The sequence below is a fragment of the Eschrichtius robustus genome, chromosome 2, assembly GCF_028021215.1.
Source record: "Eschrichtius robustus isolate mEscRob2 chromosome 2, mEscRob2.pri, whole genome shotgun sequence".
Classification (NCBI taxonomy): domain Eukaryota; kingdom Metazoa; phylum Chordata; class Mammalia; order Artiodactyla; family Eschrichtiidae; genus Eschrichtius; species Eschrichtius robustus.
Window position 1 is genome coordinate 169898501 of NC_090825.1, and position 24548 is coordinate 169923048.

General features: G+C 52.1%; 1 protein-coding gene across 3 annotated transcripts in view; it reads right to left on the reverse strand.

The window, feature by feature from the left end:
- The window catches only part of CACNA1A (calcium voltage-gated channel subunit alpha1 A), a 234429-nt gene that overhangs the window by 24907 nt on the left and 184974 nt on the right, over window positions 1–24548 (reverse strand). For 2 of the 3 annotated variants that reach the window (XM_068534814.1, XM_068534815.1), the window contains exons 26-35: window positions 23522–23682; window positions 20875–21012; window positions 18876–19077; window positions 17182–17346; window positions 14799–14909; window positions 10711–10794; window positions 3009–3125; window positions 2412–2477; window positions 2120–2235; window positions 606–756 (exon numbers count right to left, since the gene is read on the reverse strand). In XM_068534814.1, the coding sequence (XP_068390915.1) occupies window positions 606–756; window positions 2120–2235; window positions 2412–2477; window positions 3009–3125; window positions 10711–10794; window positions 14799–14909; window positions 17182–17346; window positions 18876–19077; window positions 20875–21012; window positions 23522–23682 (1311 nt within the window). Of the gene's footprint in view, window positions 1–605; window positions 757–2119; window positions 2236–2411; window positions 2478–3008; window positions 3126–7700; window positions 7707–10710; window positions 10795–14798; window positions 14910–17181; window positions 17347–18875; window positions 19078–20874; window positions 21013–23521; window positions 23683–24548 lie in introns of all 3 variants that reach the window. The other variant, XM_068534816.1, reaches the window with a different exon arrangement.

Genomic DNA, 24548 nt, shown 5'->3' on the forward strand with positions numbered 1-24548 from the left:
ATTCTCTGGTCCTAGGAGAGTCCTCCTCTTGGCAAACATATCTTTTACTAGTAAAAACCCATTCAATATTTTGCAAAGCCCCACAGCTCCCAGAGAATGTTCACGTGGCTGACTTTTTCCTGCCTCCTGATCGTACAGAGGAAGGCACCCACCTTTCAGAGGGCAGACGGGAGTCTCCCACAGCTCAACTAGATGGGTCCTGGGGCCAGCTCTGAGCTCCATTAGTTTTTCCCTCAGCACACCCAGTGGGTCTCAAATGGGGGAGATTCTGCTCCCTCCCCCAGGGGACACTTGATAATGGCTGGAGACATTTTTGGTTGTCACAACTGGGAGGGTGGTGGGGCATGTGCTACTGGCATCTAGTGGATCAAGGCCAGGGATGCTGTCAAACATCCTAGCACGCACAGAACAACCTCCATCAGAGAATGACGCAGCTCCCGATGTCAACAGTGCCGAGGGTGAGGAACCCTGGTTAACCTAATCCTGGGCTGGCCCAGAGAAGGCTTGGAGGGAGAAAGTGTGCAACACAGCCACGTTCTATAGTATCCACACCCCTAGAGGGAGCCAGGTCTAGGGAGCCCACCCACACATGTCCACAGACTCACCAGAAATGAGCAGAGGAAGATGAAGGAAACGAAGTAAAAATAGGCAAATTCATTGCCGCACTCATGAGTCAGGATGCCAGAGTTCTTATCACAGGGTTTACCGCTGAGGCAGGAAAGCATGATGTTGTGCCAAGCCTCCCCAGTGGCACTCCTGAGGACAGAGAGGGGGCATCAGGGACCTGGGTACCCAGCTCTGGACACCAGCACCCCCCCCCCCACCCCCGCCAGGGAGGCAGAGCATTGAGGTTAAACACTTAAGCTCTGGAGCTGGACAGGTGTTAGTTCAAGTTCCAGGTAAATCACTTTTTTCCTCTTGGAGATCAGAGAGGGGGATTCTCATCCTTGGCTGTGCATTAAAGCCCAAGGAGAATGTTTTTTGAAAATGCTGATGCCAATGTCCCACTCCCACAGACTTGGATTGAACTGGTCTGGGATGTGGCCCGGAGACATAGGTATGTTTCAAAAGCTTCCCTCTCTCTAGGTGATTGTCATTTCTTATTTCTTTCTCCTTAGGTTACTCTGCTCCAGGCACACTGGTCTCCCTGCTGTCCTCCCACATGAGAGCTATGCTCCTGCCTCAGGGCCTTTGCACTTGCTGTACCCTCTACCTGGACTGCCCTTCCCCAGATATCCACATGGCTCCCTCTCTCAACTATTTCTCTCAAATATCACCCTCCTCAAGGAAGGAGTGACCTATCAGACTTCCTTTTTTTTCTTTCCAGTTGTTACTTGAGAAAAAAATTTAGTGTGACAAAAATATACATAAATTTTATAATTTGAAGCATTTAAGTGTATAATTCAATGGCAATAAGCACATTTACAGTGCCATGCAACCATCACCACTATCTACCTCCAAAACCTTTTTATCATCCCAAACTGAAAAATTGTACCCCATTAAACAATAACTCCCTCTATTCCCCTCTCCCAGCCCCTGACAATATTGATTCTAGTTTTTTCCCCCAAGAATTTGCCCATTTTGGGTACCTCATGTAAGTGGAATCACACATTATTTGTTCTTTTGTGCCTCCATGTCCCTCTTAATCTTGAATTTTATCTCCTTCTAGTATCCGCTATAATTTGAGGATTGATTGTCCGCCTCCCCCATGGGAATATAAGCACCCAGAGGGCAGAGAATGTTGTCTCTGCTTTGTTCCCAGTATTTACAGCAGTGCCTGGCACACAATAGGTGCTCAATAAAACTCTGATGAATGAATGAAGGAACCCTAAGTGCAGCCAGGATTAAGGATCAAGCCTCAGAGTCTATTCAGAGTCTATAAGCCTTTTTCCTCATCTGTCAGGTGTGGTTGCCAAGAATCCCTCGACAGGACGCTCAGGAGGATTCAGTGAGATAATGCCTGAAAATGCCTTCACGTTTACGTCCCAGGGCCTTCAGCTCCTGCCCTGCCAGGGTCCCTTGGCCCCCCCCACGCCCACTCCAAACCTCAGTGGAACAGAAGGTTGAGGACACGCCCCCCCCACCAGAAGAGAAGGATGAAAGTGTGCCCCCCTCTCACCGGAAGAGCAGCATGAGGGCCTGGAAGAAGGTCCGGAAGTTATTGTGCTCAGTGATTTGGAATTCATCCTCATCACTATCCTCGTCCTCTACGTCGATGCCAATGTTGCCAAACACCTGGGGAATTAGATGGTGATGACTAGGGGTGGCCACGCCCCCTAGTGGCTCCAGGAAATCTCCACTCAACCTTCAGGGGCTGCCTCTCTGAACTGGGCTCCCTTAACCCACCCCCACCTAAGGGCGGTGGCCCTCCTTGGGAGCGCTCTGGGAACATTAGGGGGGCTGGCACTCACCTGCATCCCAATGATGGCGTAGATGAAGAAAAGCATGGCAATCAGCAGACAGACATAGGGCAGGGCCTGGTGGGAAGGAAGGCAATTAAGAATAGTGCTGGGACGCGATGAAGAGTGGCCCCCACTTGCCGCAACTAGAGAAAGCCCTCGCACAGAAACGAAGACTCAACACAGCCATCAATAAATTAAAAAAAAAAAACTGCCTTTAGACAGACCTATGATTCCTGTTTTTTAAGGTTCTTCATAGTAAAAAAAAAAAAAAAAAAAAAAAAAATAGGATAGTGCTGGGGGCCCCTTATCCACACTGTTTCCTTCATTTGTCCCACTGCTCCACCCCCATGGGGTGGCCGCATGCTGTGCCAGAGTGGTGCCAGGGTTGGTGGGTCTCTTTGGTGGCTCTGGGAGATTCCCCTTGGAGCTCTCAAGACACACCAGGGCAGGAAGTTAGACAAGAGCCCTGCATATAACACGTTCTCAGCAAGGTGTATCATAGAGGCATTTCCCCCTGATTTCTAGATTCAGCCAGAGCAGGTCGGGGTGGGGGGGATCCTGATTTTTCTTCTCAGCCCTGGGCTGGGGCCAGGGGCAGGGGCTCACCTTGAAGGACTGCACAAAGGTCCAGAGAAGAATTCGGATGGTGTAACCCTGACGGAGGAGTTTGATGAGCCGGGCCGCTCGGAAAAGGCGCAGGAAGCTCAGGTTGATGAAGTTATTCTGGGGAGACGGAGAAAGAGGGGTGACCATCCACCCACCCCCACGGGCTCAGAGCTGTCACCACTCACAGAGGCCCCTACATGAAGCCAACCAACAGGAAAAAGCAAGCCAGACCCCAAATAAGGAGGGAGAGGAGAGAAAGCACTATTAATGCAATGGTGCGGAGGAAAAAACTCGAAAAAACGAAGTGGGGTGTGGGGAGGAGAAAGGGTGAGAGGGAGGAAAAGGCATCAACTCAAAGGCATAAACCCTCCCTGCCAGCCCCACCCTCAATGGGGAAAGGAAAGAAAAAGGAAGGAAGAGAAAGGAATGTGGGTGGGTCGGGTCGTGGAAGAAATAACAAAAGAACAAGGAAAAGAAAACATATCCGAATCATCCAATCAGGAAAAAAATCGAGATGGTTTTTGTTTCTCCCAACAACCAAATGCACTGAGACAATAGGACACAAGCGGGTCAAGTTGCCGAATCCATCACACGTGTACGATGCACAAACACCAGGGCGGGGTGGGGGCAGCCAGCACACTCAGGCCTGGTGGACGTGTGCGGGTTCCGAGGGCATGTTACGCTCCGGGCCAGAAATGCATCTGTCATGGGACTCACCGGGCACCCTGCCCTGCCCTGCTGAGCTGCCCACCCTCTCCTGCCCGCCCTGACCTCACCCCCACGGCCAAGAGGAGCAGTGGCTGAAGCCAATTGGAGAAGCGGAAGAGCATCTTTTCTTACCCCCTTGGCGAGCGGGAATGGGGAGGACGGGAGGGAGCTGGGGCTGTTCGGCTGCAGGGTGAGTCCTCGCTGCCCGCTGAGTCGGAGAAGATGCATTTGGGGCCCTTTCCCCCCTCTCAGGGATGGCTTCTCAGCTTCTGGGATTGGGTGGAGTGGCACGGGACCAGGCCTGCAGGAAGCAGGAAGTACGCAGCGCCCGTGGGTGGGTGAGCTCGCCGTCAGCCCAGGCCCACCGAGGGGCCGGTGCTGGGGGCCGGGAGGTGGGGCTGTCCCTGCCCCCAGGACCTCCCTGGGTGGACCCTGCCTCTGCTCAAAGGCCCCCTGTCTAGTCACTGCCTCTACCTCCTCCCTCCCAAGCCAGAAGAACCCCAGGTCGGGGTAGGGGTGGGGAGACAGCTGTGGAGATGGTGAGTCTTACGTGACTGTCCAGGGGCTTGTCTGCTGGGGCCTCTGGTGGGGTACTGGAGGCCAGAAGTCACGAATGGACCAAATCTGGCCAACAAAACTATTTTGTTGGGCCTGAGCAGTTTTCCTTTAGAAATTAAAAATAGCTGCTAGTGTTTCAGATTTTGCCCCCAAATCTGGCTTTCAGGCAACCATGAGGCTGCTTCCACGGGTAGCAGTTACTTGAGGCTCAGATGTGACCGCCCGCCGTGAAGCAGGCCATATTTCCTCCAGTTTGCCAAGGTTCCCACGTACTAGAAATGGAACCGGTTTCCTGGCTTACGGCATCTGCTTGGTCCCCAGAGGCATTTGAGTTTGAGACCCCTGCTTCAGGTAGGCATGGAAACCACCACTGATCAGTGGGTTGGAGGCAAAGGGGCCTTAAGGGGACTTGGAGGAGCGCTAGATACAGGCCACGTAGCAACGTTTAAACTGGCCTAGCTCTCACCCTGCAAATGGCACAGGGGTGATCATACAGGTTCCCCCAACAGTCATAGCATGCCTTTCGGTCTCAAAAGTTTGGACAGTGAATTATATGGGCATCCTATTTGGTGGTTCCTGAGGGCTTCCCAGCCACTGGATCTAGCTAGCTCTGCTGGCCTGGGAGCTGAGAGGCAGGGAGAGGGGTTTCAAGGAATTTCTGAGGTTGGCAAGAGGCCTCTGGGTTTTCTGGAAAAGTCTAGGATGCTCTCTGGGACACATCAGTTGACCCTTAGGCCTCTAGGATGGGGGAGGGGTGTGGGGATCCTACCCTGACCACATTTGGGGCCTAACCACTGTGAGAATCTCTCAAGTGCCTCGAATAAACCCCCAACCTCAGCTTGGCTGACGGTCACCCTCCGTGCCCTGTTGACCTGACTCCCAGCCCTGCCTGGCCACCCAGCTCCATCTGGGGACAGGGCCGATGGCCCAGGTGTCCCCAGTCCCCTCCCGTCCATCCCCAGAGTACAAGCCATCCCTTCACGGGGCGGGGCATAACATGTGGACCCATGCAAAGTCAGGCGGGCCCTGGAAGCAGCCTCTGGGGGTCTCGGGGCAGAGCGGGGCCGTAGGGACTGCCACCATGCAGGAGAAAGAAGGGGGGTTTGCAGGGAGACGCGTGCAGAGAGCATGCTGCGCTTCTTGGGGCCAGGGACACAGGAGACACACGGGGGAAGTAGGGGTGGAAATGAAAGAGGTCCAGGTGACAGGGCAGGGGAAGGTTCTAGTCTGCCCTCATCCACCCCTCCATCTCCTCCTGGGTTTGCATAGAGTCCTTCAAGTGCTCCCAGAACTTCTGACTTTCTTCTTCCTAGCTTCCATCCTTTTGTCCGCAGCCAGGAAGGAACAGCTGTCCTCTCCTCCAACCCTGCCCAGTGCTTCCTGGTTCTAGGCTGAAGGGGAGTGATGTGGGCCCTGGAAGGCTTGCTGTGTTCAGGGGTGCGAGCACTCAGAAGGACATGGAGACCACCTTCCTGAGGGTTCCAGAGAAGTCCTGCACTCGCAGACCCCACCTCCAGCCCAGATCTTGCCTCTGCACTCCAGACCCACTAACCCACTGCCTACCTGACTTCTTCTGGGGTGCCCTTCAGGGCACTTCAAGCCCACTGTGCCCACCCTTGTGCTATTCCCCTAACCTGGCCCTCTCCTGGCATTCCCTAACTTCCATCTCCCAGTTCAAGCCAGACTCAAGTCCTCCAGGCACCTCTCTCCCCCAAGCCCAGACCCAGCCCATCTCCAGGTCCTGGAGAGATCCCTGCTCAGACGGCCAGTCCTCCCACGGCTCCTGCTTCCCCTGCTGTCATCTCTCCTTGGGATTCCTGGTGCTCACTTCCAGCCCAGCCCGCTGCCTACCCACTCCCTGCTCTGCAGCTGCAGGGTCTGGTCTAACCGCACTTCCGATCATGCCTCCCCTGCTCCAAATCCTCCCAGGCTCCCACAACAAGGCCCCAAGGTCCTGTCCCCTTCTGCCCTCTTTACTTTCTCTGGGTCAGCCTTCCTCTGCTCTTTGCTCCAGCCACACCCTCTCACTCGCAGACCCTGACCCCTGTGTGCTCCGACCTGCCACAGGACTTTTGCACATGCTATCCTGGGCCTCAAATGCCCTTTTCTCCCCCTCTCCACGTTGTTAACGCTGCTCATCCTTCAGCTTGCAGCACAGTTACAATTTCAAGTGGGTTTCAGGGGTTATTTGACCAATGCCTGCCTCCTCCCACCTGACTGTAGGTGACACAGGGGGTGGGGGCAGCGATGGTGTCCCCTTCTGCCCAACCCTCCATCTGTGGCACCGAATTGGGGCTCATTAAATGTTTGGTGGATGAGTGCCTGTGTATGGCTAGCAGGGGAGGGATCCCGGTGCAAAGATGCCATTGCGGGTCCTTCAAAGGGGCTCAGAGGATGGTGGGGGAGGGGCAGAGGCAGGTGGGATTTAACAGAGTAAGGAGTGTGCAAGTGTGCAGAGAGCCGAATAAGTGAGGCGAGGGAGAGATGGACACGGTGCATCCAGGGTGTGGGTGTGGGTTTGCAGGGTGGATGGATATAACAGAAGGGAGGGATAGTGTGTGCATGTGTGTGTGTGTGTCAGGGGGTGGGGGAGGATCAAGAGAGGGAGATTGCAAGAGCAAAAAACGAGAAAGGGAGAGAGAGAGACAGAGACAGAGAGAAAGAGGGAACGAGAGTCAGAGACTGAACAGGAGAGAGGAGAGAGCACATGTGTTTAGTGACCGTGTCTGGGTGGGGGGAGGGGAACAGAAGTACATGCAGATCAGGGCTCCAGGAGAGGGCGTCAGCTGGCCGTTCCATCTGGAAGCAGCCAGACCTGAGTCCTGGCCGTTTAGCCAGAACTGGTTCTGGCCATTCTGAGTCTCCCTCATTTGAGCGTCTTTGCCTGCACATTGCAAGGCCCTCAGACCTCCTCCATCATACTTGGAGATTTACATCGCTGCTGGTCAAGCCCGAAGAGATCGTGGGCTTGGAATGGGGTGAGGACTGTTGGAGCTTTCCTGGGAGCCCGGGATCCATGGAGTTAACCAGGGACAGGAGTGGTGTGAGAGAGTGCCTGATGGCTCTGCGTACAGGGCTGTGTGTAAGGAATGGGGTGGGAGACTCAGCCAGCCAACCCGCCCTGTTGGAGGTGTTGCATGGGGCAAACCCATCCTTTTCTCTGCAGAAGACACAAGCCAACCCAAACAGAAAACCCTAATTCAGAACCCAATACCAACCAGAGGAAGAGAGGCTGCAGGAACAAGGCGGGAGGGGCGGGTCGGGAGGGTTTGGAGAGATGGACAGACATATGGGGGTGGGGATAGGGGGGGTGCATCAGGCAATCCAAGTTTAGAAAGCCCAGGGCGTGACGTGCAATGCTGATGCGAGAAGATGCGTTCACAGTTAATGTAAGGCATTTAGACTTCAGAAAGAAGTAAGACCAACCGGATTCTAGATGCAGATGTTGAAGATGGAGGGGAAGCAGGCGGGCGGGGGCAGTTGGGGAGGCGTGTTCAGCGTTTTTTTAGGTTGATTTGTAACCAGTGCCAAAAAAACCAATGGGTTTCGGTTCCCGGGCGGGGAGTGGGGGTGGTGGTGGTGGGTTGGGAGATAGTCATTGGTGTATGAACACACAGACCACGTCATGGATGAACAAATGAATTTCATAGTGCATTTTGATTGGATGAGTTTTTCAGACGGCGTTGTGCCAATATACAGTTTAAGGAGCAGGCATGAAAAGAGACAAGACAAGAAACACAGTCATTATGCATCGCACGCAGGGCAAACCCACGTCACCCCAGCCACTTGTGGGTGGCAGCTGAGGCCCGGTGGGCCTCACACCCTCTCCCCCTCCCCCCAAACCCTGGGGGCCTTGCCCTCCCAATGGTCTGGCTCCCCTTGCCTCAGCCTGGCTGAGCTCTGTCTGGCCTCAGACTTAAGTGGGCTTACCTGGGAGGCACAAAGGGGCTGCTGAGGGCTCCTTGCCTAGCAGGGCAAACCTTCCCCACCTCCAGGTCGGGCGTTTATCCTCCTAAAGGGGTCCAAATGCCCACCCTCTAGCTTTCCCGCCAAATGATTATAATTCAGGGCTAAGGGGCTGCCTAACAAACCGCAATCCAAGTATGTTCACAGGAATAACGGCAATAGCAATAATAATAACCACCATTCGTGAACTAATTCCTGGCAGGTTCTGTGCCAAGCGCTTTACGTCAATCGCTCTGATTTGTTCAAAGTTGCCATCTCTTGCCCTAGAATGTCAGCCCTCTGGGGGCAGGCATTCTTGTCTGTTTTGCTCTGTTTCTGGCACCTGTAACAATGCCTGGCATACAGCAGGTGCTTAATGCATGCTTCTATGAATGCATGAATGAATGTGAGGCTTGCAAGGGTCTGATGAGGTTGGTTATGAAGGTTAGTCCCAAATACAGGACGAGAAGAGGTAGTACAAGTTACCCAGGGTCAAACAGCTCATAGGGGAGGGCTGTTTGACTACCGCAATAGTCCTGATATCCCTGAATTGGATTCCGTGCCCCATTCTCCTGCCCCATCCTCCTGCCCTCCCATATCTTGCAGCCAGGAGAACAAGCCGTTGGGGTCCAGTCCTACAGATCTCTTACTGGCAACTAGAGCTTCAATCAACTTCCTCTACCTGCCCTACTGGGGTGGTGGGTCACCCCTTCTAACCTCTTGACCCAGAGGGATATTGGTTCAAGGCTGTCTTGTCTTCAGCTGGATGGCAAGATATTTTGCCAGGAGAAGCTCCAGATCTCTTAGAAACTTAGGACAGAAGATGAGGTCTAAGCTCTGGCCCTCTGCCAGGGGACAGTGGCCAGGTGGGGGCACCCCAATGGGGATAGCCCACAGCTGGGCATGACCTCTCTAGAGGAAGGTGTCAGGGGTGAGACGGGGGAAGGGGGAACTTCTGGTTCACTGAAGCTGAAGGCAAAGAATTGTGACCAGGATACCACTTGGGTGGGGGTATGGGGGATGCGTCAGAGAATGGCCCCTCTTCTGTGTAGCTTCCCAATCCTATCAGGCTTCCAGGATAGAAGAGTGGGCCAATTGATCCCTTTGTTGCTGGTGGCTCAGTTAGGGACGCCCCAGGGAACACCAGTGTGCCCTCAGGAGTCAGCAGGTCTGGCTGCATGACTTTAAGTAGGTCCCTCATTCTCCTCAGCATTGAGCATCAGTTTCCTCATCTGTGAAATGGGACAACACCCTCTTCCTCGGGCCCCACCCCACCCAGATCTATTCTCTGCTCTCCTCTGCCTGTTCTCAGCATCACCCTGGCTCTCTGGCCTTCTGGCTCCTTTCTGGCTGGGCTTGGCCAATGCAAGTGGCTGGCAGGAGATAGAGGGTGGCAGGAGAGAAAGGTAGGGGTATTTCTTCCCCGATGCTCTGTGCCTGCTTTGGCCCTGTCTCTGGCAGGAGCTCTGTCCCTGCACGTTCACAGCTCCCACCAGGCGGCCCCCTCTCTGACTTCAGCACCTGCGCAGGTAACAGCTCCCCACGGTGGTTGGGTGCTGGGCCCCTTCCCCTCCGCTCTGTGAGCAGTCTCTGCTTTTGGATCCCTTCAGTTGAACCCTCTAAAGGAATTCTTTTATATGCTGAGCCCCCGACCTGTACCACGAGCTAATCCATGTAAAACGCTTGGCACAGTGCCTGGCCGTCCCTGTCAGCTTTTATTATTGTTATTATGACAAGGTTGTTACCACCCCCGGCCCTCGGCTCTGCCACTCTTTGCCCTTTTGCTTCACCTGTGGGGAACTCCTATCCTCCCACAGCCTCCCCAGGGCCCTCAAGCCTAGGCTCACTGGCAAATGGCCAGGGAGGGGGTGTGGGGCAGGAGCTCTGGGACCTGCGTCTTCCAGACGATGTGGTCCTGTGAGGGACCACCACAGCGAGGTCCAGAGACCCCCCCCCCATGTTGGGAACCTCCCAGGCCTGGGGATAGAGGAAGACACATGTCCCAGGGACCCTCCTAAGGTCCTGGGAATGGTGTCCCCCCGTTAACCCAAGGGCCATGGCACCCTCCTCCCCGTGAGCCAGAAGATGCTTAGTTCAAGCAGAATGAACTTGAAGCTGGTTCCCTCTGGGCCCCCAACACTGTGTGGTGTTTGGGGGAGTGGGGCTCAGCCTTGGGATCCTTTAAGTGTCTCAGTTTTCTCAATGAGCTCATCCACATGATTTAATCATAAGTCGGTAGCCAAGAGGCAGGGAAGTTCACGTTGCAGCGCTAGCCCCACGGCCATGGCTTCGGACACCCCCGTCTCCCCGCATCACCCTCTTAAGGGGCTGCCCTTGCTCCCAGGGACCCCACCTCTCCCTCTTTGGTCATGGTCCAGCGCTGGCTTGAGCCAGCTGTGGCTGCCGGGACCCACTGCTTCTTGATGACCTCTTCCTCGCCCCTCCCAGCCCAGCCAGGAACTGCCCAGAGAGAAGCCGGCGGGAAACTTACCCCAAACTCGGTCACCAGGATGTCGGTGATGCTGCCCAGAACAGTCACGAAGTCGAAGATGTTCCAGGCATCGCGGAAATAATTCTAGAACGGGGACCCACACGATAGAGATGCCGACATAGGGCTCCACGGCCGGCCCCCACATCCAGCCCAGGGGGCCCGTTCGGGGCACAGCTGCAGAGCAGTCAAGTGCCCGGGACAGTTACAGTCATTCAATCAGCAAAATGTTGCTGGGTGGGCTGCTCAGTGTCATCTGTTCCGAGTCCCCCCTCCCTGGGACCCCCCCCAGCCCTCCCACAGCTTGCTTGGCCCCAGAGGGGGGTCTCCGGGTGCCACTGCAGCTCCGTTGTGGGGGAGCGCTGCCTTTCTGGGCTGTGCCCTGTTTCTCCAACAGTTCCAAGGGCTCTCTGAGACCTCAGATGCTTCATAAATGACGTCACTGGGATCCTCATGAAGGCCCTCGGAAGGAAGGTTTATCACCCATTTTATATAAGGCGACTGGGGCTCAGAGAGCAAAGATGGTCACCTCAGGCAGCATAGAGGTGAAGAGTCAGGATTTGAACCCAGGTCTGGGCCAGCCCAGAGTCTATGGACAGGACCCTGCTGAATCAAGACCGTGCTTATAGTACACTTGCTAAGACAGCAGCCTCTGGGTTCACATGCCAGCTCTGCTACCATCCAGCTGTGTGGCTGTGGGTCAGTGACTTAACCTCTCTGTGCCTCCATTTCCTAATCTGGAGAAGGGGGATAGGAACAAGGGTGCAGAGGCCTTCTGGGCATACACGAGGCTACACTTCCTGGCCCCCTTGTGGTTAGATAAGGTTGTGTGTCTAGTTACAGCCGATGGGTCGTGAACAGAGGCAGCGTGAGTCACTTTCTGGCCAGTGCAGGACTCGCCGGAACTCTCTTAACCCTGGACCTGGTGACCAGTAATGTTCCAGATGACGGCTGCTCAGTGAGCCTGGGTCTCTGAGTAAACGCTTTGTTGATTGGAGAAACTGAGATGTGGGGGAGAGCAAACCCTTTGTTGATTGGAGCAACAAAGCTGTGTTTGTTACCACAGCTTAACTTGAGCTATCCTGACTGGTATATCCCTGGGCTGGGTTCTGGCTCAAGTGGGACACACAGGTATAGTATGCTGTTGTTAAAATACTGAAATATTGGGACTTCCTGGTGGCACAGTGGTTAAGACTCCACACTCCCAATGCAGGGGGCCTGGGTTCAATTCCTGGTCAGGGAATTAGATCCCACATGCATGCTGCAACTAAGAGTTTGCATGCCACAACTAAGGAGCCCGCCTGCCACAACTAAGACCCGGTGCAACCAAATAAATAAATAAATACTAAAAAAAAAATACTGAAATATTTCACACTGTTTGAGCCCACAACGAGTAGCACCTCTGCCTGGATGTAAGGGTCTGGCTCAAATAGACGGCCCTTCCCTCAAGGCTTGGTGGGACCCATGCTAAACACAGGCTTTCCCAGCAACCTCACAAAAGCAGAGGCCAGGTTGGGGCTTGGGCCCCATTCTGAGCAGTCATCTTCTCCCCTGAGCATCCGACCCAGCGGCAGCCCCTCTGCCTCACAGAGAAGGACACAGGCTTTGGATCTGTGCTTCCCAGGATCAAATTCTTTTAGCATGTACGAATCAAATGTCCTCGGAGTTGGACTGCTTGGGCCTCAGGGCCCTCTTCTGGAAGATAAAGGTATAACAACAATCTGATAATGAATGTGAGTCACTGAGTGTGGGGTTTGGTATATAGTAGGTGCTCAATAGATGGATGTTGTTTTATGATTGTCTAAAAGGAGTGCAGGTTCCACTGGCACTTTTTGGTATTTTCGCAGGTGCTGCTGGGGCCTTACCCATATCCCCTCATATTTTGACTGTGTACCCTTGTTACTCTGCCCAGGGGCTTTCTCTAGCTGCACAGGGGAGTTAACAGCTCCTGTGGGAGCAGCCCTTGACTATGACTGATGGGCACTGGAGAATAAATACTCCAGCTCCCCCGCCATGGGTGACATGACCTGAGTATGTGCTCTCTGCTGCACCCCAGAGGTCCTCCATGGAACTGCATCCCAGTTACACCCATAGGGAACCTGCTCACCTACACACCCTGTACCGGCTGCCTTCCTTTCCCTGTCTCACTCCCTCTTTCCCCTACGGGGCTTCCCGGAGTCACCTCCCAGATAAATTGCTTGCATTCAAGTTTGTCTCAGGCTCTACCTCTAGGGGAGCACAAACGAGGACAACTTTATAGGTGTTTGGCTACAGGCCTCAAGCCCCTGGATAGCCCCTCTATCATTTAAACTCCACACTCCCACCCAACCAAATGAATAAGGATCTCTTGAGGTGGGTCTGGGGCATCATTCAACTTTAAGTGCTTCTGATGGGTTGCAGGCTTGGTAGCCACTGCTTTGGTGGAGAAAGGTCAGGTGATGAGCTTTATTGTAACACTTTCTGGTATTTATTGAGCGCTCGCAACATGTCAGGCTTGGACCCTCAGTCTCCAGACACACATTATTTGCATTTGGGGTTTGCAAGAGCTCTTTCGAAGGAGAGGCAGAGGACGGGCCTTTCTTGCAATGGAGGAGAGAGAGGTGAGGTGACACAGCCTGGATACGACTGGACTCGAGGTCTCTCTGGTGCCAAAGCCGACAGCTTTTACCACCTTGGGAAGCCGAGGTATGACCCCAGCCTGGGTCTGCTGACACCACGGGCTGTAGGTCATTCTCTTCAGAGAGGTGGGCTAAGCATATCCTCAAGTCCTTTACAGTCAGGCCTCTGTATCCGCGGGTCCCACATCTGTGGATTCAACCAATTGCCAATCGAATTGGTTGACTCCGTGGATGCAGAACCTGTGGATATGGAGGGCTGACTTACCTGCAACCTCTGGGATGCGATATGAGAACATCTGATTTTTATCAGTGACACAGATCATATTGGTAATCCTGCGGGGGTTTGCTGTCTACTTTCAGGATGGAAGGAAAAGCAAAAGTCCAGTTAGCAGCTGGTGAAAAATAAAGATGTAATTTTTTTCACCTCTTATTTCCTGGGCTCCCTCATCCCACCCTACATCCATAGATCCCTTAGGGGGTCAATGGGCCTCAGGTTAAGACCACTTGCATTAGTGGGAGATGAAATCAAGTTAGTAGGTCAGGAACTGCATTAAAAAAGGAGGGGCATGGGCTTCCCTGGTGGCGCGGTGGTTGAGAGTCTGCCTGCCAATGCAGGGGACACGGGTTCGAGCCCTGGTCTGGGAGGATCCCACATGCCGCGGAGCAACTGGGCCCGTGAGCCACAATTACTGAGCCTGCGCGTCTGGAGCCTGTGCTCCGCAACAAGAGAGGCCGCGATAGTGAGAGGCCCGCGCACCGCGATGAAGAGTGGCCCCCGCTTGCCGCAACTAGAGAAAGCCCTCGCACAGAAATGAAGACCCAACACAGCCATAAATAAATAAATAAGTAAATAAATAAATTAAAAAAAAAAAAAAAAGGAGGGGCGTGACTTCCCTGGCGGTCCAGTGGTTAAGACTGCGTTTCCACTGCAGGGGGCGTGGGTTTGATCCCTGGTCGGGGGAACTAAGATCCCAAGTGCCATGCCGTGCGGCCGGGGGGAAAAAAAAGTGGGAGCGGGGTGGGGGGGACACGGAATCAAGGAGATAGACAACTTCAGAGTATAGGGCACGTGCTAAGGGGAGATACAGATTCTGTGAATATTTCATTTTGGTTGTCTGTTTGTACGTCTGAGTACTGGGCTCCATTGCAAAGTGTATTTCTTACTGCGATTGTGGCTAGAACAGTTTGAACGCTGTGGACTTGGCCTGTCTGGATCTCAGTTTCCTTATCTCCAGAATGAATCATTACCCCTCTCATCGCATCATTTAATAATAGATATGTGCCTGACACAGAGTTTGGTGTTACTTGGTAAGTACAAGAACGCCTAAGTAGAATCTGTGCACATTGGAGAGATGCTCAAGTCACCATTGGGGCTGGGGGCAGAGGGGCCAGGTGGGGAGACCACCACCCAACACCCAGTGCCCCTCTGGGCTTTCCCTTAACCCACAGCTCTAGCTCCGAGGCTGGACTTACCAGAATCCCAAAAGCCATGACTTTGAGAAGACATTCCAGAGAGAAGAGGGAAGTGAAGACAATGTTGAATACCCTCAGGGCATTTTCATAAGCGACAGAGGCCCCGTAGAACTAGAGAAGGAAGGAGGGAGAGCAGTGGGGTCAGTGGGCACAGTGTCGAGGACCGGGGCTGAGGTGGCTTCGTGGCTGCCCTTTCCCCGGGGGCAGGCAGGACTCGGACACTTGGTTTCCCTACTGATGTCCTGTGGAGCCAGCCCGGGCCCCAGGCAAGCTCTTCGCTGGCTGGGCTACTCTTTTCAGGTCAAAACAAAAATTCCTTTCTTGAGTCCTATCTTAGCAGCCGAGATCCCGGGAGAGCCTGGCCCTATCGATGGGTCTCCTGATGGGATGCAGGATGTCTACAGCATCCTCTTTGCAGTCATTTCTTCTTTTTTTTTTCCTTCCGATGTCTTTTTTAATTCTTACCTGTACACTCCTATGGGACCACTTCCCAGACCAAGATTTAGAACATTTCCAGCACCCCTCCCCAAAGTTTTCTTGCACCCCTTCCCAGTTGATAACCCACCCACCCCAGAGGTAACCGCTATTCTGACCGCTTATGACTCTTGCCCAAACGAATCAGATTTGAACCGATAACCTTTAAATCTAACTACCAGGTTACAGGAAATCCAGCAGATGGAGTAAACCAATGCACCCAGAGGTGGGACAGTTTTCATTCAACTCATCTGGTTTCCTCAAAAAGTTAACAGCGCGGGGTGGTGGGGGGTCGGGGGGTGGGGCAGAGGACGGAGATTTAAAAACAAAAAACTGGAGACCATGTGTAGCCATTTAGATCTTGGCTCAAAAAACAACTTACTGTAAAAGACGTTTTGGGGACACTTCAATATGGATCTTATGGTGTTATCACTAATCTTGTCAAGCATAAGAACATGTAGGAAAATGTTCTGATTACTTCGGAAAGCACGCTGAAGAATTTAAGCGTGAAACAGTGTGGTGTCTATCATTTAAAACACTTTAAAAAATAGATGAAATGTCCAGAGTAGGTACATGCATAGCACACAGATTAGTGGTTGCCAGGGGCTGGGGGAAGGGGGATAGGGAGTCACTGGTAACGGGGATGGGTTTCCTTTTGGGGTGATGGAAATAGATAGGGGTGGTGGTTGCACAACATCGTGAATGGACCAAATGCCACTGAATTGTACACTTTAAAATGGTTAACTGTAGGTTATGTGAATTTCACCTCAATTTTTAAAAAAATGAGAAAAAAATAGATGAAGCAAACACAGCAGAATGTTCCCAATGGGTAACTCTGGGTGATGGAGACTGGGTATTCACAAGCGCCTGGATGCTCAGGATGTGGTCCAGGGACCTACAGCATCTGCACCACCGGGATGCTGGTTAGAATTGTGGAGTCCCAGACCCACCCGGACCTGCTGAACCAGAATCTGCAGATTCACAAGATGCCCAGCTGATCTGTGAGCAGTTTGAGAAGGGCTGTGCTGTTCTATCTCTCTCTCTTCTGTTTGTTTGAAACTGTTATGTTCCTAACAATGAAAAGACAAAGCACTCGCTTATGGAGATGAATTTTCAGGTGAATACAGGCACTGCTTTTTTACCAGTTCAAAAAAATCAACAGCTAAATTTGTTGAGTGTTTTTAAGAATTGAGAAATGTGCTAACGTCTTTGCAGGAAATTTCTTATTCAATCCTAATCCCCACTGGGGGGCAAGGAACGTGCTATTATTATCCTTCCCATTTTATTGACAGGGAAACTGAGGCCCTGAGATGCCACTGGTCACTAGTGCAAGGTTAAATGGTGAATCAAATGGTAGAGCTGGGCTCAAATTCAGGCTTTTGGTCTCCAAAGCACAGGGTGAAAGGTTTTGACTTTTCACCCTGAAGAGGCTCCAGGGCCCCGAGGCTCGCAGGGTCTTTACCTGCCCTTCCCTCCTCATTTCTTTCATCAAACATTTATCAAGGGGCTCTTGTCCCCTCCGAGTTAGGCCCTCTCTGAACCCCTGAAATTCAGGGGTGATCAGTACTTGTCTGGCCCCTCGGAGCTCACAGGCAGGTGGCAGACTATCAGGCAACCCAACACTGGTATCGTGGCATGTGAGATAACAGACAGGATGCTTGCAAACACCTCATGCGGTCCTGGGAGGTCAGGGAAGGCTTCCTAGAGGAAGGGCTCTGCAGGGGCAGCTGGAAGAGGCTGGCCAGACAAAGCGGTGGGAACCGTGTGTCAGGCAGAGGGAAGAGCAGGAGCAGGGGCCTGGCGGTGACACAGAGTGTGGTCTGCCTGGGAAACTCGTAGCCGGTTCTGTTTTGCGTGGGGCAGGGGTGCGGTGGGGATTAAGCAGTGCCTGGGGGGAGGGGGGACTCACCTTCATCATGAGCACGATGGTGTTGAGGGCGATCATGGCCATGATGGTGTACTCGAAAGGCGGGGACACCACGAACTGCCACATGCGGTACTGGAAACTCTGCTTGTTCTGGGGCATGTGTCGGGTCAGGGGTTTAGCGCTGATGGCGAAGTCAATGCAGGCCCTCTGCAGGAGAGAGCGCAGCAGTGTGAGGGCCTGAGGTAGGAGAGAGGCGGCTGGACACCCAGCAACCCCCCATCTCATTCGATGCAGCTCTTCTGCACGTCTGCCTGGATGTCTGCCTCTCTTGCCCACCCCACACCCCCCATAAGCTCCTCGCCATGAATGTTTTCTTCTCCCGACAGCTACAGCTCCTTGAGAAATTACCATCGGCCAAACCTTGTGCTGACACTCTCCCGTTACCTCATTGAATCCCCTTAGCAAACATGATCGATGGGTACTATCAGTAGCCCCCACTTTGCAGATGAGGAAAATAAAGGCTCAGAGAGGTTAAGCCTGACGTGGCACGGCTGCCTAGTGGGCGAACCTTGAATTTCAACCAGAGTCTGACACTGAAGCCTAACCATTCTTTTTTTAAATTTTATTGAAGTATAGTTGATTTAAAATGCTGTGTTAATTTCTGCTGTACAGCAAAGCAATTCAGTTGCTTTTTTCATATTTTTTTCTATTATGGTTTATCACAGGATATTCAATATAGTTCTCTGTGCTCTACAGGAGGACCTTGTTGTTTATCCATCCTATATATAATAGTTTTCCTCTGCTAATCCCAAACTCCCAATCCTTCCCTCCCCCGCCCCCGCCCTTGGCAACTACGAGTCTGTTCTCTATGTCAATGAGTCTGTTTCTGTTTCATAGGTACGTTCATTTGTGTCATATTTTAGATTCCACATAAAGTGATACCACATGGTATTTGTCTTTCTCTTTCTGACTTGCTTCGCTTAGTATGATAATCTCTAGGTCCATCCATGTTGTGAAGCCTAACCATTCTTTCTTACCGACTATTTTGCTTCTCCTTCTCTTTGAGGGAAGGAGACAGGGAGGAATAATAGTTATTTAGTCTTAGAGGCCAACAAAGCAGAGGAAGAATGCATTCTAGGTCCTCCACCTAGCTTGGATGATTCTAGAGAAGCAAAGGGTCATGCCTATACTCTCTGGTGGACTGGATTTTCATTCGTAAATATTCACCACCCCTCCCTGGGGGAGATTATACTTCCCTGCCCCACTGACATCAGACATGTGACTAGCTCTGGCTAATGAAATGTGAGAAGTGACACATGTCACTTCTGGGCACAAGCCACAAGAGGTGGACCATGGTTTGCCATTCTCTCTTTTTTATCTGAAGCATCTTAGAGGGGAACCAGAATAAAGATGACACGGAGCAGAGCCATCTGGACATGCAGTCCAATTCCTTTGTGGATATCTGGCATTGAGATGTGAGGGCTGCTTGTTACCGCATCATAACCTAGTCCAAACTGACTGATACATACACAACTTCTCTCTGATGTGTTTTCTTCTGGAAACCCCGTGAAGGGCTGCCCTTCATGCAGACTTGATTCTGCTTGGAGAATGCTGCTGTTCCCTCCCCAGATGCCCCCAGAAGCTGGTTCCTTTGTGTGTGTGTGTGTGTGTGTGTGTGTGCATGTGTGATGGGGGGGTGTCAGTTTTTAAGCGGGGATATAAGTGGGAAGTGGTACCTCATTTTTCTCCAGGCTGTATTCCTCCATCATTTTGTCCCCCTGCTCCTGGAAGGTGATGATGATCAAGGCCACAAAGATATTGACAAAGAAGAAGGGGAACACCACAAAGTAGACGACGTAGAAGATGGACATCTCCATGCGGTACCCAGGGCTGGGACCCTGGTTCTCAAAGGTGGCATCCACGGAGTGCTTGAGGACCCTGTGAGGACCCGGGTGGGGAGAGGGGGAAAGTGAGACAGGGGAACAGGAATGGAGGAAAATATTAAGAGGAAACAGAAAAGAAATGAAGAGTCATCCCTGTTTTCTGACTGCAGTCACTGTGGTTACTTTATGAAGCCGTAACCTTCCCACCTCTTTTGCCTGTGGGGAGTGTTGACAGCAATGTCAGTTACTTCTACTGCCCTGTATTGAGGGCCTATTACGTGCCAGAAATGATGTTCAACATTTTATTCATTTTCCCAGCAACCCTCTCAGGGAGGTTATTACTGGCTCCGTTTTGCACACAAGGAAACTGAGGTTCGGCTGTAGATCACCCACTCAGGTGCGGCCAAGGTGGGATTTGAAACTAGGTTTGTGGTGATGAATGGGAGTGAGTAGGGGGTCACGGAGGCAGGCGTATGTGTGTGCGTGTGTGTGTGTGAATATTTAAGCACAGGTGGTCGTGGGAGCCAAGGAGGGGTAATGAGGATGCACATGGAAGTGAGTGTATGCGCGGCTGCCCTGTACATCTGCACAGATCACGCACTGCTCAAGTGCTCTGCATCTAAGGGGCACCATTCATACTGTAGACCTGATAGATCTGTGTATTAATGGTGACAACTTTTTGGCAGGTGGCCATAAAGTGCCTTTTTTTGAGCAAGATCATTAAGTATATTGCAACGCTTTTCTGACAGATGGAAGTAAAGTCTGTTGAGGAATGGGTGTCTTTAAAAATTCGCTCAAAGGTGCCTGAAGGGCTAGCACTGGCCCTGTGTGTGTGGATCCTGGGTGTGCGCATGGGTGATCAGACAGGCATGTGTGGGTTGGGGGTGTTTGCTGAGCGAGGGAGGGAGGTGAGCATGTTGAAGGCACACGCTGGAATCTACCAAACCTTCAGCCTGCATTCAGCCGACACCTCTGGGAGCAGGACCGGGACTAAGGGGAGGCGAGAGAGGCACTTGCCATGGGCACAAATTCAGGGGGTGTCAAACCCCTCAGTAATCGAGATAAATAACATTTCATTGTAATATTTAGTATTTCCTGCAATATTTTAAAAACTCAGAAGAAATGCCCCAAAGCCCCTGATGAACAAAATCTCAAAAATTTATATCGTGAGGACTTCCCTAGCAATCCAGTGGTTGAGACTCGTGCTTCCAATTCAGGGGGCGCAGGTTTGATTCCTGGTTGGGGAACTAAGATCCCACATGCCACGCACCGTGGCCAAACCACCCCCCCCCAAAAAAAACACCCCCAAAACAAAAAAAAACTTAAAAAAGAATTAAAGTTTGGACTTGCACAAGTCAGTCTCACCCATGTCACCGCAGCCTTAGCCCTGTCTGGGACAGATGGGTCCTGTGGTCAAACCGACTTGGAAAATGCCAGGTTCACACCCCCCTGGCTTGGAGGTTTTTGTTCACCAGCACCGGAAGGGTTAAGAGGATGTGACCGCATGTGTACGTACACGCGGCCTTTCTGTAAATTAGAAACGGTGCCTGTTCTGGGAGCACACAGCCCCGTACACTCAAGGGGTTGGCAAGCCAAGCGACCGCTGGATTTCTGCCCCGAGAAGCCCAACCACACATGGGGGATGCTGTTCTGCTGACGTCTTGCATCTTGCGTTGTCCCCACTTGCATCTGACATCTGGTGCCTCTTGCATTGTCCCCACTTCTGGAAGCCAGGAGCAAACCCCTCCCTCCCTCAGACCTTTCTCAGCACTGGGCTCTTGGACCCTTTCCTCTCCTGCTCCCTGGAGGCCCCCGAGCTCCTCCTGTGGGGCTTTCTGACTGGACCACTTACTGTGGCCAGCCTTCTCCCGTGGACACGGTGAAGAGGGTCAGCAGAGCCCATAGCACGTTGTCATAATGGAACTCATACTTCTTCCACTCTCGGTCCCGCGCCTTCACCTCGTTCTTCTCATAGAGGAGGTACTTGCCGCTGCCACAGAAAGTGGGGACCATTAGTAAATGGAGGGACACCCGTATTTGGCCACCAGAGAGACGGAGGAGGAGGAAGAGGGGCTCACCAGCCCACGCTGCTTCCCACAGCCCAAGAAGCCCGTTTCTCCCTGGAGCTTATGTGCATCCATTTGGAGATAAATCCACAGATGATGCCACAGCCCTGTGTCCAGTGGGAGAGCCAACTCAGAATCTTGTATCCTTTTCCAACTTGAACACTTCTAGACCCAAGGGTGGGAGCCTCAGGCTTGGGGGGCAGTTGAGAGCAGGGAGGGAGACAGGCACATTTCTGGGTTCATCAGGCCAAGGGGGGCAGCCGCTCGCTGCCCCTTCTCAGGGTAGGAGACAAAGGTTAGCCCCCAGACTCCTAGCCCAATGCCTGGGATCCTTCCAAATCCAGGAACCCGCCACCAAAATAACCACCGGCTGCCCTTTGGTGCATAGTAACCGTTTATACTAGTGACAAAAGCAATATTGACTGAGCGCTTGGTTAGTGAGAGGCGCAGCACTTTCCTGGACTGAGTCCAGAACTTTCCGTCATGAGGATGACCCAAAGATGGGGGGATTTCAGGTCCACAGTCCCTTAGCCACAATTCCAAAATCCAGAAAGCTCTGAAAACCAAACATTTTTTCCTAATCCGGCAGTTGGCAAGTTCCAGCCTGCAGACCAAATCTGGATCTGCCTCTGGGTGGCCCGCAAGCTAAGCAATGGTTGTTTACAGTTTTAAATGGCTGAAACTAAAAGAATTCATTCATGACAGATAAAAATGATAAGAAATTCAAGTTTTAGTTTCCAGAAAGAAAGTCTGATTGGAACACAGCCATGCCTATTCTTTTACCTATTGTCTGCGGCTGCTTTGGAGTTGCACTAGGTGCAATGGAAAGTGTTTGCAAAGTCAAAGATAGTTACTATCTGGCCCCTGACAGACAAAGTCTGCCCATCTCTGATCTAACGCGTTTGGCAACAAAACCTGACCCAATTGGATGTGAGGCTCTTTCGACTTGTTATTTATCCCATTTGGTGCAAATAGTTGTATGTTCCCAGGCAGAAACATTGCATTTGATCACAGGGCTGCCTTAATTTAACTGTGTTATGTGCTACGTGGGACATGCACCCCACAGTTTTTCTAAAAATCTCAAAGTATTCTGAATTTTGAAACACATCTGCCTATAAAGGTTTCATACAAGGGAACCGAGATGTGTATTAATATCCCCTACTTGACAAAGGTGGCAACTCAAAAGTTAAGCAACCAGCTTATGGCTCATCCAGAAGCCATGGGTCAGAGACTCCTATTCCAAACCTGTCTCTCTTTCTACTTACAGATCCAAGCTGGTTGTAATCGGGTCACCCCCAACGCCCAACACCTCAGTTTCCAAGCCCAGGATGAAATGGAGAAGGACCCTATGGTCCTTCCCCCGCCATGTCCTCAGCCTGCCTTTTGTCTGTGCAAGCACTTTAGCCAAAGAATGAGTTTAATCAGAAAAGTGAGAAAATGCAGAAGCAAAGGAAAACAGTCAAAGGAGATCAAATAATAATAGTTTAGTCATTAAGCATAGTCAAGGACCTTTAGTTCCTTCTCAAGGGTTACAGATAATATTCTGAGCCATATCCTTTGATCTGTCTCATAGATACTGAAACCCCAGCAGGTGGAAGAAGTCAACTACATGATGACCAGACTGTAGCCATTACATAAGCTGCCACAATTCTGAGAATTGGCCTCAAGGAAACGGGAAAAAACTGACCCTGGAACTGAAGATTGACTGTACTTAAAACAATCAAGATGACGCTGATCAGACCACCACATGATCAATATCAAGATGACTGTCAGGGCTTCCCTGGTGGCACAGTGGTTAAGGATCCGCCTGCCAATGCAGGGGATACAGGTTCGAGCCCTGGTCCGGGAAGATCCCACAGGCCGCGGAGCAACTAAGCCTGTGCACCACAACTACTGAGCCTGCACTCTAGAGCTCACGTGCCACAACAACTGAAGCCCGCGTGCCTAGAGCCCGTGCTCTGCAACAAGAGAAGTCACGGCAATGAGAAGCCCGTGCACCGCAACGAAGAGTAGCCCCTGCTCGCCGCAACTAGGGAAAGCCACGCACAGCAACGAAGACCCAACGCAGCCAAAGATAAATGAATAAAATAAATAAATAAATTAAAAAAAAAAGTTGACTGTCACAGCTGACCGTGCTGTTTCTACATGTAGCTCCCTCTCTCCATCTATAAAAACTTTTGTCCACTGGTTGTCAGTGCCGGGGGAGGAGTTGGCCTTTGGACAAGAGTCTACCCTCCTTGCACCAACCCCTCCCCGCCCGCAGTTGCCAGCATCCAAAATAAAGCAAACGTTCCTTTCTACCAACTTTGCCTCTTTATTGGCTTTTGAGTGGCGAGCAGCCGGACCCCACTTTCGGTTACAAAGAGACTGGCGCATCTGGCCGCCCCCCACCTGCCAGCCCCGATGGGGAGGCCTAGGAGGGTCAAGACTCACCGGCAATCTTTCTCAAACTCCTTGGACTCGTCGGTGCAGTGGAAGAACTTGCCCTTGAAGAGCTGCACGGCCACCACGGCAAAGATGAACATGAAGAGCATGTAGACGATGAGGATGTTGAAGACATTCTTGAGTGAGTTCACAACGCAGTCAAACACGGCCTGGTGGGTGGGGTGGAAGGGACAGCGTGAGGGGCTGGGAAGCAGCCCGGCCTCCACCTCCAGCAGCTCATAATACCCAAGTATTGTCATTATTCCTATTTTCCAGGCAAGGACATGATCCAAGTCACTCGGTTAAGGCCACGCAGTTCTGAGAAATGTTGGGGCTCGACCCAATTCTGAGTTTTTATGCATCGAAAACCCCCAATTTTAACCCCTGGGAAATGGGGCCGCTTCTTCTCCAAGGTAAGCTCATGGCTCTTCAGGGCAAGAGGAAAGGTCCTCGATGGAGACGTCATTTCCTGTTCATTCTGCATCCCTGCTTCACGTCACTCCCTTCCCCATAATCTGGAGTTGTGGTCCCCTCCCTTTTGCCCACTGATCACTCGGGGGCACTCTGGATTTGCGAGCTGACTTCACGTGCCCTGGAGATTCTGCCCTGCGTAAGATGGAATCCTTCCATCCTCCTCCAGAGAAGGCGGGGGGTCCCAGCCTGGAATGTCCCCCACTGCATTCTGCTATTAATCACAGCGGGTCCTAACTACAAGTAAGCATCGAGGATCGTCAACCTACTGGAATCACACGTTAGCTCCGCCGGCTTCCCCTGGGGGAGAGAGTGCACAGCTTTCATGGGGCTTTCAAAGGGGGCTGTGACCCAGAAAATGGGAAAGAGCCACTGAACCGACTACTCCTGGATTCCACGAGTCTCAGTGCAAGCAAGCTTTCCCGTTCAGAAGGCAGCCACATTTCCTCTTTGAATATTCATCAACAAAAAGGGGGCATTCGAATCATGATTTCCCAAATCATGGGGGAGGGGCACACCACCGGTGATATCAGACGTACTTTTCGGTCCTATAGGAGCCCAAGAC